At 50.0% G+C, this 15,113-nt stretch overlaps 1 protein-coding gene across 4 annotated transcripts in view; it reads right to left on the reverse strand.

Moving 5' to 3' along the window:
* The window catches only part of LOC140391704 (unconventional myosin-XVIIIb-like), a 546,871-nt gene that overhangs the window by 104,526 nt on the left and 427,232 nt on the right, over positions 1-15,113 (reverse strand). For all 4 annotated transcript variants that reach the window (XM_072476590.1, XM_072476756.1, XM_072476499.1 and 1 more), the window contains one exon: positions 4,472-4,609. In XM_072476590.1, coding sequence (XP_072332691.1) covers positions 4,472-4,609 — 138 coding nt within the window. The remainder of the gene's footprint in view (positions 1-4,471; positions 4,610-15,113) is intronic.

Genomic DNA, 15,113 nt, shown 5'->3' on the forward strand with positions numbered 1-15,113 from the left:
GCTCCAGGAGAACCAGGGGGCAGAGGTGAGTGCAGTGACCATTACTAAGGAGAAGGTTCTGGGGAAACTGAAAGGTCTGAAGGTGGATAAGTCACCTGGACCAGATGGACTACACCCCAGGGTCCTAAAAGAGATAGCTGAGGAGATTGTGGAGGCATTAGTGATGATCTTTCAGGAATCACTGGAAGCAGGAAGGGTCCCAGAGGACTGGAAAGTGGCTAATGTAACACTCCTGTTTAAGAAGAGAGGGAGGCAGAAGATGGGAAATTATAGGCCGGTTAGCCTGACTTCAGTCATTGGTAAGATGTTAGAATCTGTTATTAAAGATGCGATCGCGAAGCACTTGGAAGTGCATGGTAAAATAGGACTCAGTCAGCACGGCTTTGTCAAAGGGGCATCGTGTCTGACAAATCTGTTAGAGTTCTTTGAGGAGGTAACAAGCAAGTTAGACAAAGGAGAATCAGTGGACGTGATTTATTTAGATTTCCAGAAGACCTTCGACAAGGTGCCGCTTCGGAGACTGTTAAATAAATTAAGAGCTCATGGTGTTCAGGGTAAGATCCTGGCATGGATAGAGGATTGGCTGACTGGCAGAAGGCAGAGAGTGGGGATAAAGGGGTCTTTTTCAGGATGGCAGCCAATGATTAGTGGTGTGCCTCAGGGGTCTGTGCTGGGACCACAACTTTTCACAATATACATTAATGATCTGGAAGAAGGTACTGAAGGCACTGTTGCTAAGTTTGCAGATGATACAAAGATGAGTAGAGCGACAGGTAGTATTGAGGAAGCAAGGGGGCTGCAGAAGGACTTGGACAGGCTGGGAGAGTGGGCAATGAAGTAGCAGATGAAATAAAATGTGGAAAAGTGTGAGGTTATGCACTTTGGAAGGAGAAATCTAAGCATAGACTATTTTCTAAATGGAGAGATGCTTAGGAAATCAGAAGCACAAAGGGACTTGGGAGTCCTTGTTCACGATTCTCTTAAGGTTAACGTGCACGTCCAGTCAGCAGTTAGGAAGGCAAATGCAATGTTAGCATTCATGTTGAGAGGGCTAGTATACAAGACCAGGGATGTACTTCTGAGGCTGTACAAGGCTCTGGTCATACCCCAATTTGGAACATTGTAAGCCGTTTTGGGCCCCGTATCTAAGGAGGGATGTGCTGGCCTTGGAAAGGGTCCAGAGGAGGTTCACAAGAATGATCCCTGGAATGAAGAGCTTGTCGTATGAGAAACAGTTGAGGACACTGGGTCTGCACTCGTTGGAGTTTAGAAGGATGAGGGGGGATCTCATTGAAACTTACAGGATACTGCGAGGCCAGGATAGAGTGGACGTGGAGAGGATGTTTCCACTTGAAGGAAAAACTAGGAGCAGAGGACACAATCTCAGGTTAAAGGGATGAGCCTTTAACACAGAGATGAGGAGGAATTTCTTCAGCCAGAGGGTGATGAATCTGTGGAACTCTTTGCCGCAGAAGGCTGTGGAGGCCAATTCACTGAGTGTCTTTAAGACAGAGATAGATAGGTTCTTGATTAATAAGGGGATCAGGGGTTATGGGGAGAAGTCAGGAGAATGGGGATGAGAAAATACCAGCCATGATTGAATGGCGGAGCAGACTCGATGGGTCAAGTGGCCTAATTCTGCACCTATGTCTTATAGAGGAGTCTAGAAAACATAGGTTTAAGGTGAGAGGAGAGAGATAGAAAAGAGACCAGAGGGGAAATTTTTAAACACAGAGGGTGGTGAGCATCTGGAACGGGCTGCCAGAGGCAGTGGTAGAGGCAGGTACAATTTTGTCCTTTAAAAAAAAAGACAGTTACATGGGCAGGGTGGGTCGAGAGGGATATGGGCCAAATGCGGCAATTGGGACTAGCTTAGTGATAGAAACTGGGCGGCATGGACAAGCTGGGCCGAAGGGCTTGTTTCCATGCTGTAAACATCTATGACTCCATGACTCTATGAAGTTATTGTGAAAAGCCCCTAGTCGCTATACTTAGGCGCCTGTTTGGGTATACAGTGGGCGAATTCAGAATGTCCAATTCACCTAACAAGCATGTCTTTCGGGACTTGTGGGAGGAAACCGGGGCACCCGGAGGAAACCCACACGGACGTGCAGGACGCGGACGCAGAACGTGCAGGCGCCGCATAGACAGCCAGATTTGCATTATGGGGGGAGCGGGGTCCTCTGGTGGATTTTAGGGACATCTACATTAAATACCCTTGGCCTACCATGAGGTCCACCACATCAGGGCCAGGCTGGCAAATACTTGCAGCCTGGCAAATACTTGCAGCAATCCACACCCACGTGAATCCCAGCCTAGAGGGCCGGAGCATCATGGAGGCGTGGAGAATCCAGTGTCCAGCTTGTTCCTAGGATGTCACTAGTATGCAAATGGGTTCATTTGCCAGTGCAGGGCACAAACCTCGATGCCCAACACGAGATTCTCTGCCCCATCGGGAATTCCACGAGCGGCAATGGAGAATCCCCCCAAATCTGCCCCCCCTCCATATATTTCAGCGCCAATAAAGTTAGGCTGCATCCTAATGTTAATATTGCATGGGCATGTAGTTATTAGCTGAAAAGTGAGGAGTTGACTTATACTAGTTGAATGTCGGCCAAAATGTGCATTTTGGCAGTCGAAAATGGGTTACAGCTGATAAGGTTTGTAATGTCAATTACATTGTTACGGTTTGGAGAGACAGGTGACAGGTATTGGGAGGGATTCTTTGGTCGCCGATGGCAAAATCACGTTCGCCGATCGGCCGGAGAATCCCCGTTCACGACCAAATTGGGGCCGGTGCCGTTTCACGATGCTCCGCCCCCTCCAAAGTGGCATACTCGGAGAGTACGCCCGCCGCCTGCCGTATCGACGACCTCAGGACATTGCCTGAGGCCCACCCCCCGATGCTCCGTCCCCGACCGGCCAAGTTCCCGATGGCGTCGGTCACGTGTGGTCTCATCCATCTGCAACTCGGCATGGCGGCTGCGGACTCAGTCCAGCGCCGCCACAGTTGCGGGGGGGGGGGGATCCGCGGCCAGCAGGGGCACTTTATCAGGGGCTGGGGGCACTGTTGGGTAGTGGTCCGGGGCCTGCGAGCCAGCCAAACCGGGGGCACTATTTCGTAGGCCGGGTCCGCGAGCGGCCGGCGCCATGTTGCACGGCGCAGCCGCTGCAGGCCGCCGCCGTGCGCAAGCGCGGCCACGGACCCGGCAATTCTCCGGGCCGTATCGGCAACTAGAGCCGGGAGCTGTACGCTGCCTCCCTGCTGGCCCCCAGCCAAACGGAGGATCGGTGGCTGTTTTACGCCATTTTTTTCTGTCGGAAAACACCACCGTTCTCCCGCCAGCGTGGGGACATAGCCTCAAAATCGGAGAATCCAGCCTAAGTTGTCATATAAATAGAGAATTGTCCCGACTGACTGCCCCTGCACTGTGGCTACATTTTCAGATGAATGGAGGGAGCTCGGGGTGCCTGCTGGTGCACTTCAGGCCTTCCACTACTGGTGCGCACCGTGTGGGTGTAAGGACAATTTGGTTCAATGAGTTAAGTTTCCTTTTGACATATTATTTTAATTACAGTGCCCCACCAAGGCCTGTCACCCTCAGTGTAGTTTAGTTTATTGATTACCGGTTTTATTAAAAGAGTGTAAGGGGGGTGGGCAGGACACTGGGTTGTGTGAGAGGAGTGAGACTGACCAAGTCAATAAACTCTCAATGAAGAAAAGCTCGGGGTCTTGGTTTTTGCTTCACCAATCAGCTTGAAGCCTATTAGTATCTCAAACACCAGGTCCCCTTAAATGCTGCGATCTATGGTGGATCGCATCCAGGGGTTCGCTACTGTACCAGTGACAGATGTGAGAGATTCACAGGTACTTGTTCACTATCATAGGTGTAAAGTTTTCAGCGAACAACATAACCGTCCCCAGGAGAAGCCCCCGGTGGCATTTCCCATTCCAGCCTCCCCGAACAGGCGCCGGAATGTGGCGACTAAGGGTTTTTCACAGTAATTTCATTGAAGCCACCTTGTGACAATAAGCAATTATTATTATTATTATTATTAAATTGCTATAGGGTGGATGTTTACACTCATTCAAACATCATCACCTGATCATTTTTACATTACATGTTGCTAATTTACAGCTTTACCACATAACTCGTTGAAACATCATTCCCCTCTCTCAGAAAACGTGTAACAGATGTTCCTGTAGCACGGTCATAAATCCAGGCTCTTTTTATTAAAACGATGTTGATAATCTCCTCAAACTTGTTCTACTGCTGAGATTTCTAATCTCAGAGTACTGGGAATTAGAATTCCTGATTGTACTGCGAACAACTACGAGAACCTAAATCAAACATGTCTGTATTTTCAAGAGATACTTTGGCAAATTCGAGAGATTCAAATGGCGTCCGGAAGGATAGGAAGGGGATTCCAAAAGAAAACAATGGTTACACCCAAATAAAAAAAGGTCTACCTCAAATCTCTTTAGCTGCGCCCTCTGGAACTCGAGCTTGTTCTCAAGATCACAGATGATAGCTTCCTGTCGGCTTACTATTCCACGCTCCACCATCGAGTGTTCCATATAGTCGATCCTCTTCTGAGCAATCTGCAGCTGTACATTTGAAAAGATTAGTTATGCAGAGAGAGATGGACTTCAACATTGACCGACTGCACAGGTAATGGCAAAGAGGTCAAATGATTCCTCATACCTTTGCAAGATATGTCATATAACAGATATCTGCAATTGTCAACTTTCACCTTTTTCCTAATTACGTTAGTTAATTCTACAGTAGGGGTGGAAAGGTGACGCCATTGCCATGGCAATGCATGCTTCAAATGGGCATTTTGATATATTGTTATTCTGTATTGTGCATTCTTTCTGTAACTCCAATGAAGAAATCTAAACATAAGCATATTTACAACTGCATTAATAATTGTTGATTTAGAAGGTGTAGTAGGCCCAAATTCAATTCAATTCAAGGGCAGCACGGTAGCACAAGTGATTAGCACTGTGGCTTCGCAGCGCCAGGGTCCCAGGTTTGATTCCCCGCTGGGTCACTGTCTGTGCGGAGTCTGTGCGTCCTCCCTGTGTGTGCGTGGGATTCCTCCGGGTGCTCCGGTTTCCTCCCACAGTCCAAAGATGTGCTGGTTAGGTGGATTGGCCATGATAAATTGCCCTTAGTGTCCAAAAAATGTTAAGTGGGGGTTATGGGGATAGGGTAGATAGATGAGTTTCAGTAGGGTGCTCTTTGTAAGGGCCGGTGCAGACTCGATGGGCCGAATTAGCATCCCTCCCCATAAGTCCCCTCCGAAGAAGGGAGAGCAGGAGGACGTCTGCTCCTCTTCACCCATGACATTTCCAGGGACTGGGCCGGGGTGTATAGAACGTCTGGGAACGTTGTTTCCTCGATGACCGTCTGGGGGTACCACTGGCGATTGATCCCTGGTCTGGTCATCGCCGGAAACCTCGGATTCCTGGGTCTTCATCTCAAAGTAAGAGTCCACCACCTCTCGCATCTCGGTGTCAGGGTCCCCAGGGGACAATGCCCCCAGACCCCCATGTATCGGGATGATGTGGCTGGAAGACAGTTCATCTGGTGGGGCATGGCCTAATGCTGGCCCCTGTTCCTGAGGTGGACAAGGTGCTTCCACACCGTCCGTTCATGCATCCCTAGGCCAGGAATAAATTTCCCCAGTAGTTTGCGAGACCAAAGAACAATTTTAACTCTGTTGTGTTTTCCGGTGTGGGAGCTTGCCCAATGGCCTGCACTTTCCTTTCTACCAGATGTAGTCTGTTCTGACCTTCACAATACCCCAATCATGCAACTTCCTTGGCTTAGAAGATGCACTTTCCCCTCTTGAGGCGGACAGCCATCTCGGAAAACCAGTGGAGGACTTCCTCCAAGTTGCTCAGGAGCTCCCTTTCCATGGCTCCGATGACCGTGATGTCATTGAAGTAGACTGCCGCACGCGGCAGCCCTCTCAGGTTGTTCTCCCTAATGCGCTGAAAATTTGCGCAAGCCAATGATACTTCAAACGACAGCCTTGTGTATTCATAGACGCTTCTGTGGTATTAATAGGTTACGTAACACCTTGAATTGGCATCCAGCTCCAGCTGGAGATAGGCGTGGTTCATGTCAAACTTGGAAAAGGAATAACCCCCAGCTAACTTTGTGTATACGTATTCTATCTGCGGCATTGCGTATCTGCCCAGGCGGGAGGACTTGTTTGTGGTCAACGTAAAATCACCGCACAGGTGTATGGCTTTGTCAGATTTTAGTACCGGGACCGCTGATGTTGCCCAATTAGCAAACCATACCAGTTGGATGATACCGAGGCCTTCCAGTCGGCTGAGTGTGCCCTCGACTTTCAGCAGCAGTGCATAGGAGGCTGGGCAGGCTCGGAAGTACTAAGGTTGGGCCTCAGGATCCACATATAACTTGGCGACGGCCCCCTTAATCTTGCCCAGGCACTCCTGAAAGACTTCCCCAAGTCTTTGTAAAGTCCTTCGGTGTCCATCCGGAAGATCCGTTGCCAGTCCAGCCGGAGGCGGTGGAGCCAGTCAGGGCCCAGCAGATTCGGTCTGGGGTCCTGCACTATTATTAACGTCAACCTAACGGACTGCTACCCATAAGTAATGGGACCCACGCCGTGCGCGCTATGGCTAGGGGTTCCCCTGTATAGGTCGCTAGTCTTGCCTCGGTGTCCTGCAACCCAACTTTTGAACTGCAGTCTTGATTTGAACAATGGTCTGCTCCCCTATAAATGAAACTGCGGCCCCATGTCCAACTCTATCGCTAACTGGTGGCCATTCACCTTGACAGTAATCCTGATGGGGGCAACTCGTGGGGCAGCAGTGTAATTCAATTGCATGCACTCCTCGGCATCAGGTTGTTCTAAGTGGAGGGTCCGGGCTCTGGGCTGCCATCTTCCTCAGTTAGGGCAGCAAATCTGTTAACCTGTGGTTTCCTAGCCCTCCAATTTCGCCGGCCACAAGTGCCACATCACCTGGTGTCCCACCTGGTTGTAGAGACCCTTGGCCTTCGGGCATGGGCCTGATGGTGTTCGGGCCAGGGCAGGGGTCCGGGACTCCCAGCCCTGTGTGCCGGAATGGGGGGGGGGGGGGCATCCTGGGACCCTTTAGCTGTCAAACAACTGTGCTAACCACTATGCTACCATGGAGTTCCTCGACTCCCTTCTCAGCACTCTTCTGCGAGAGGGAGATTTCAATGTCCTTTTTTAGGTCCTGCAATGGCTGGGCCAGCAATTTCCGTTGGGTCACCATATTATTTACTCCGCATACAAGGCGGTCCATCTTTCTGCCAATTTGTGCCAAAAACTCGGTAGCAGACTTCCCTGGGGTCCTTTCGACCATATTAAATCAATACCTTTGACTTTATTCGATAAGTGACGGCTTGGGGCCTCCGCCCCTCAGCAGGGAAACTCGTACTTCAAGAGGCTCACGGGGAGATTCATCGGGTTGTCCCCATTGGGGTTAAAACAGAGAGGAAGGTAAACATAATCATTGCCACCACTGAGGGACTATTTGGCTATGTGTTGAATCTACCTGCACTCCTGGACAGAACTGTGTCCTATTGGAGGGTTCGACTCAGTTCTGAGATGAAACATCTGTGCGTGAGTCAGAAGTGGATGATCAAGAGAATGTTCAGTAATAGGGAGCAAAAATTACAACAAAGGTTTGGGAACTGGATTCTCTCAGAAGTAGAGGCTTGAAGCAAATGATCAATTGATGAGCAAGGATGTGGTTTGGATGTTAATGAACATTCAACAATAATTATTTTTGTCTTCTTCAAATGGATCAAAATGTTCAGCATCAAATATCCAAACTTTTGCAGAGAAAGTGAATTTATGAGGGTGGCACGGTGGCACAGCGGTTAGCACTGCTGCCTCACAGCTCCAGGCTCCCGGGTTCAATTCCGGCACGGGTGACTGTCTGCGTGAAGTTTGCACTTTCTCCCCGTGTCTGCATGGGTTTCTTCCGGTTTCCGCCCACAGTCCAAAGATGTGCAGGTTAGGTGGATCGGCCATGATAAATTGCCCCTTGGTGACCAAAGGTTAGGTGAGGTTACTGGGGATTGGGTGGAGGTGTGGGCTTAAGCACAGTGCTCTTTCAAGGGCCGTTGTAGACTGGATGATTCTATGTGAGCGCATTTAGAGTCAAGAGTTTTTACAGCACAGGAACAGGCCAATCGGCCCATAATGGCCGCGCCAGCCATCACGCATCTACCTACTCTAATACCATTTTACAGAACTTGGTCTGTGGCCTTGCATGCGATGGCATTTTAAGTGCTCATCTAAATACTTCTTAAATGTCATGAGGGATCCTGCATCTACCACACTTTCAGGCAGCGAGTTCCAGATTCCCACCACCCTCTGGGTGAAAACATTTTTCCTCAAATCCCCTCTAAACCTCCTGCCCTTCACCTTAAATCTGTGCCCTCTAGATATTGAACCCTCTGCTAAGGGGGAAGCATCCTTCCTCTCCACTTTACCTATGCCCCTCATAATTTTGTACACCTCAATATCTTTGAGGACTGGTGTTTTTTAAATAAAGCAGTTTATTGTTGACTTGGCCTACTTTACGTAATTCCTTTGCCCTTTTCAGGCTCCAGCAATGTGTCACATAACGACTCGGTTAAAAAGGTGGCAGATGTGTCCCAATTTTACTGGTTAAAAAAAACATCTCAACACTAATGCCGTCATGAATGGTGTCACTGGTTGTGCCCTTAATAATGCATTAATCTGACTTCCGGGTGCGGCGATGACCAGCTGAGTCGCACGTTTCGGCAGCTCCCGGTGAAACGGACTTTTGGGCTCTTGATAGGAGCCCCAATGGCAATTTTGACGGCTAAAAACACTGTGCGGTAAACCAGAAGGGAATCCCCCCTGGATACGGATGGAAAAAGGAGGAGAAAGTGGCCGGATTGCAGTGGATCCTTTAGAACAGCGGCAAGGAAGGCAAGCAAAAACCAAGATGGCGTTGGAAGGTGGCAGTTTAACATGGGGCCCTGAACAACAAGAGTTCTTGAAATGCTGTGTGGAAGAGCTCAAAAAGGAAATGAAGAAAGAGCTGTTGGCCCCGATACTACAGGCGATCGAAGGGCTAAAGGAGGAACAAAAGACCCAGGAGCGGGAGCTTCGGGTCATGAAGGCAAAGGCAGCCGAGAATGAGGACGACATACAGGGCCTGGTGGTGAAGACGGAGACGCATGAGGCACATCAGAAACAATGTGTGGAAAGGTTGGAGGCACTGGAGAACAACGCAAGGAGGAACAACCTGAGGATTCTTGGTCTTCCTGAAGGTGCGGAGGGAGCGGACGTCGGGGCATATGTGAGCACGATGCTGCACTCGTTAATGGGAGCGGAGGCCCCGGCGGGTACGTTGGAGGTGGAGGGAGCATACCGAGTGATGGCGCGAGGACCGAGAGCAGGAGAAATTCCCAGAGCCATAGTGGTGAGATTCCTCCATTTTAAGGATAGAGAAATGGTCCTTAGATGGGCAAAGAAAACTCAGAGCAGTAAATGGGAGAACGCGGTGATCCGCGTTTATCAAGACTGGTGTGCGGAGGTGGCGAGAAGGAGGGCGAGCTTTAATCGGGCCAAGGCGGTGCTTCATAAAAAGAAGATAAAATTTGGAATGCTGCAACCGGCAAGACTGTGGGTCACATATCGAGGGAGGCACCACTACTTTGAGACGGCGGATGAAGCGTGGACTTTTATTGTGGAAGAAAAACTGGAATGAGCGGGTTATTAAAAAGAACATTTGAACAAAGTGGTGGGGCGAATGTGGGGGGCGAAGAGGGGGGTTAAAAAGGGGGAAAGAGGAGTTTTATGTACTAATCCTGCGATGTGGTAACTTTTCTCTCTTCCACAGGTGGTGATGGGGGGAGGAGGGGAGGTGGAGGAGATGGGGCGTTGGCCATTGGGGGCGGGGCCAAGGGAGAAGCGCGGGCTTGGTTCCCGCGCTATGATAATCATGGCGGGAATAGAGAAGCAGGAAGGAGGGGGCGTCGCACGGTGCGAGCCGAGGTCACGGGGGGAAGCCGAGGTCGGCCAGAGTTTGCTGACTTCTGGGAGCAACATGGGGGGAGTAATTACGCTAGCGGGGGATCTAGCGGGGGGGGGGGGGTGGGAGGGGGGAATTACTGGGTTGCTGCTGCTGGGGAGAGGGGGGAGCTGGTATGGGAGGGGATGGGCGGGGGGGCACCGCCTGGGGGAGATACAGCTGCGTGGGAACCGGGTGAGGAGCTGGAAAAAGGGGATGGCTAATCGACAAGGGTGGGGGGTAGGAAGCCCCCCAACCCGGCTGATCACGTGGAACGTGAGAGGGCTGAACGGGCCGATAAAGAGGGCACGGGTACTCGCACACCTTAAGAAACTTAAGGCAGATGTTACAGGAAACACACCTGAAACTGATAGACCAGGTTAGGCTACGCAAAGGATGGGTGGGGCAGGTATTCCATTCGGGGCTAGATGCGAAAAACAGGGGGGTGGCTATATTAGTGGGGAAGCGGGTAATGTTCGAGGCAAAGACTATAGTGGCGGATAACGGGGGCAGATACGTGATGGTGAGTGGCAAACTACAGGGGGAGACAGTGGTTTTGGTAAACGTATATGCCCCGAACTGGGATGATGCCAATTTTATGAGGCGGATGCTAGGACGCATTCCGGACCTAGAGATGGGAAAGCTGATAATGGGGGGAGATTTTAATACGGTGTTGGAACCAGGGCTGGATAGGTCGAAGTCCAGGACTGGAAGGAGGCCGGCAGCAGCCAAGGTACTGAAAGATTTTATGGAGCAGATGGGAGGTGTAGACCCGTGGAGATTTAGCAGCCCTAGGAGTAAGGAGTTCTCTTTTTTCTCCTATGTCCATAAAGTCTACTCGCGAATAGACTTTTTTGTGCTGGGAAGGGCGTTGATCCCGAAGGGGAGGGGAACGGAGTATACGGCTATAGCCATTTCGGATCACGCTCCACACTGGGTAGACTTGGAGATAGGGGAGGAAACAGGAGGGCGCCCACCCTGGAGAATGGATATGGGACTAATGGCAGATGAGGGGGTGTGTCTAAGGGTGAGGGGGTGCATTGAAAAGTACTTGGAACTCAATGATAATGGGGAGGTCCAGGTGGGAGTGGTCTGGGAGGCGCTGAAGGCGGTGGTTAGAGGGGAGCTGATATCAATAAGGGCACATAAAGGGAAGCAGGAGAGTAAGGAACGGGAGCGGTTGCTGCAAGAACTTTTGAGGGTGGACAGACAATATGCGGAAGCACCGGAGGAGGGACTGTACAGGGAAAGGCAAAGGCTACATGTAGAATTTGACTTGCTGACTACGGGCACTGCAGAGGCACAATGGAGGAAGGCACAGGGTGTACAGTACGAATATGGGGAGAAGGCGAGCAGGTTGCTAGCACACCAATTGAGGAAAAGGGGAGCAGCGAGGGAAATAGGGGGAGTGAGGGATGAGGAAGGAGAGATGGAGCGGGGAGCGGAGAGAGTGAATGGAGTGTTCAAGACATTTTATAAAAAATTATATGAAGCTCAACCCCTGGATGGGAGGGAGAGAATGATGGGCTTCTTGGATCGGCTGGAATTTCCCAAGGTGGAAGAGCAGGAAAGGGTGGGACTGGGAGCACAGATCGAGGTAGAAGAAGTGGTGAAAGGAATTAGGAGCATGCAGGCGGGAAAGGCCCCGGGACCGGATGGATTCCCAGTCGAATTCTATAGAAAATATGTGGACTTGCTCGCCCCGGTATTGACGAGGACCTTTAATGAGGCAAAGGAAAGGGGACAACTGCCCCCGACTATGTCTGAAGCAATGATATCGCTTCTCTTAAAGAAGGAAAAGGACCCGCTACAATGCGGGTCCTATAGACCTATTTCCCTCCTAAATGTAGATGCCAAGATCCTGGCCAAGGTAATGGCAATGAGAATAGAGGAATGTGTCCCGGGGGTGGTCCACGAGGACCAAACTGGGTTTGTGAAGGGAAGACAGCTGAACACGAATATACGGAGGCTGTTAGGGGTAATGATGATGGCCCCACCAGAGGGGGAAACGGAGATAGTAGTGGCGATGGATGCCGAGAAAGCATTTGATAGAGTGGAGTGGGATTATTTGTGGGAGGTGTTGAGGAGATTTGGTTTTGGAGAGGGGTATGTTAGATGGGTGCAGCTGTTGTATAGGGCTCCGATGGCGAGCGTGGTCACGAATGGACGGGGATCTGCATATTTTCGGCTCCATAGAGGGACAAGGCAGGGATGCCCTCTGTCCCCATTATTGTTTGCACTGGCGATTGAGCCCCTGGCGATAGCGTTGAGGGGTTCCAAGAAGTGGAGGGGAGTACTTAGAGGAGGAGAAGAACACCGGGTATCTTTGTATGCGGACGATTTGCTACTATACGTGGCAGACCCGGCGGAGGGGATGCCAGAAATAATGCGGATACTTTGGGAGTTTGGGGATTTTTCAGGGTATAAATTGAACATGGGGAAAAGTGAGTTGTTTGTGGTGCATCCAGGGGAGCAGAGTAGAGAAATAGAGGACCTACCGTTGAGGAAGGTAACAAGGGACTTTCGTTACCTGGGGATCCAGATAGCCAAGAATTGGGGCACATTGCATAGGTTAAATTTAACGCGGTTGGTGGAACAAATGGAGGAGGATTTCAAGAGATGGGATATGGTATCCCTGTCACTGGCAGGGAGGGTGCAGGCGGTTAAGATGGTGGTCCTCCCGAGATTCCTCTTTGTGTTTCAGTGCCTCCCGGTGGTGATCACGGAGGCTTTTTTTAAAAGGATTGAAAAGAGCATCATGGGTTTTGTGTGGGCCGGGAAGACCCCGAGAGTGAGGAAGGGATTCTTACAGCGTAGCAGGGATAGGGGGGGGCTGGCACTACCGAGCCTAAGTGAGTATTATTGGGCTGCTAATATTTCAATGGTGAGTAAGTGGATGGGAGAGGAGGAGGGAGCGGCGTGGAAGAGATTAGAGAGGGCGTCCTGTAGGGGGACTAGCCTACAGGCTATGGTGACAGCCCCATTGCCGTTCTCACCAAGGAACTATCCCACAAGCCCGGTGGTGATGGCTACACTGAAGATTTGGGGACAGTGGAGACGGCATAGGGGAAAGACTGGAGCCTTGGGGGGGTCCCCGATAAGAAACAACCATAGGTTTGCCCCGGGGGGAATGGATGGGGGATATGGAATGTGGCAAAGAGCAGGAATAACGCAACTGAAAGATCTGTTTGTGGATGGGAAGTTCGCGAGTCTGGGAGCGCTGACCGAGAAATATGGGTTGCCCCAAGGGAATGCATTCAGGTATATGCAACTGAGGGCTTTTGCGAGGCAACAGGTGAGGGAATTCCCGCAGCTCCCAACACAAGAGGTGCAGGACAGAGTGATCTCAAAGACATGGGGGATGGTAAGGTGTCAGATATATATAGGGAAATGGGGGACGAAGGGGAGACTATGGTAGATGAACTAAAAGGGAAATGGGAAGAAGAGCTGGGGGAGGAGATCGAGGAGGGGCTGTGGGAAGATGCCCTAAGCAGGGTAAACTCGTCGTCCTCGTGTGCCAGGCTAAGCCTGATTCAGTTTAAGGTATTACACAGGGCGCATATGACTGGAGCACGGCTCAGTAAATTTTTTGGGGTGGAGGATAGGTGTGCGAGGTGCTCGAGAAGCCCAGCGAATCATACCCATATGTTTTGGTCATGCCCGGCACTACAGGGGTTTTGGATGGGGGTGACAAAGGTGCTTTCAAAAGTAGTGGGGGTCCGGGTCGAACCAAGCTGGGGGTTGGCTATATTTGGGGTTGCACAAGAGCCGGGAGTGCAGGAGGCGAGAGAGGCCGATGTTTTGGCCTTTGCGTCCCTAGTAGCCCGGCGCAGGATATTGTTAATGTGGAAAGAAGCCAAGCCCCTGGGGGTGGAGACCTGGATAAATGACATGGCAGGGTTTATAAAGCTAGAGCGGATTAAGTTCGTTCTAAGGGGGTCGGCTCAAGGGTTCACCAGGCGGTGGCAACCGTTCGTCGAATACCTCGCAGAAAGATAGATGGAATGGAAAAAAGAAGGCAGCAGCAGCAGCCCAGGATCGGGGGGGGGTGGGGGGGGGTGGGGAGGAACCAGAAGGATTCTCAGGGTTGTTAATATATACTGTATAATATGTATAGGTCGTTGCGACAGATAATTATATATTGGACTATTAAATTATATTTTTGGAGAGTGTTACTTGTGATAAGGCAGTTGCCAATTAGGGTTAGTTTTCATTTTTGTTATTTATTATTTATTCATTTTTTGTTTATAAAATAGGTCATTGTTATTTGTGTTGTTATAATATTGTGTAAAGGATGCACAATGTACTGTTGGTTGACCAAAAATTTTCAATAAAATATTTATTAAAAAAAAATAATGCATTAATCTTTGATCTTCAGGAGACATTAACTCCCTGCTGGAGTATCAAAATAATGTGTGTTGTGTTATTCACCCTGGGGTAACACGGACTGCAACAGGATGCAGATGAACAGTAAAGCAGACACCAAACGTAGGCGTTGGTTCAATACAATTTATTGAACTTCTGTGACAATGCGCACAGCTGGCTGTGGGTTGACACTCTACTACTCTAAGTGTACTAACTCTAACTAACTAGACCAGGCTAGCTCTGATCCACGTGTAGAAAGTGTTGTTTGATATGCACACCCTGACTGTCACTACAGTTGTCACCAGTGGAAAGAGGCAGAGTGCTGATGCCTCGTGTGTTTTATAGTTGGAAGCCCCCCTCTGGTGTTCTGTCTGGTGATTGGTTGTGTTCTGTCCTGTATGTTGATTGGCTAACCTGAGTGTCTGTCACTGCCTGTTTTTACCTCATGATGTGCATGGGTGCATATTATGACAATGTGCAGCTCATTTCAGATCTATCCATTATCGTAGCATAAAGGTTACAAGCAATTGTTCAAAGGCAATCTAAGACAGTAGCTCTGGTCAATTTGCACAATGTAGGCACAGCAGCTATCTTTCCACTACAGCTCAAAAATAAATGCTTGGATCTGATCTCAGAATTTGATTCATTCACCTAAAACCAACCCTAAGGTCACCAACATCGGCGT

Source organism: Scyliorhinus torazame, chromosome 1 (genome assembly GCF_047496885.1).
Source record: "Scyliorhinus torazame isolate Kashiwa2021f chromosome 1, sScyTor2.1, whole genome shotgun sequence".
Lineage (NCBI taxonomy): Eukaryota > Metazoa > Chordata > Chondrichthyes > Carcharhiniformes > Scyliorhinidae > Scyliorhinus > Scyliorhinus torazame.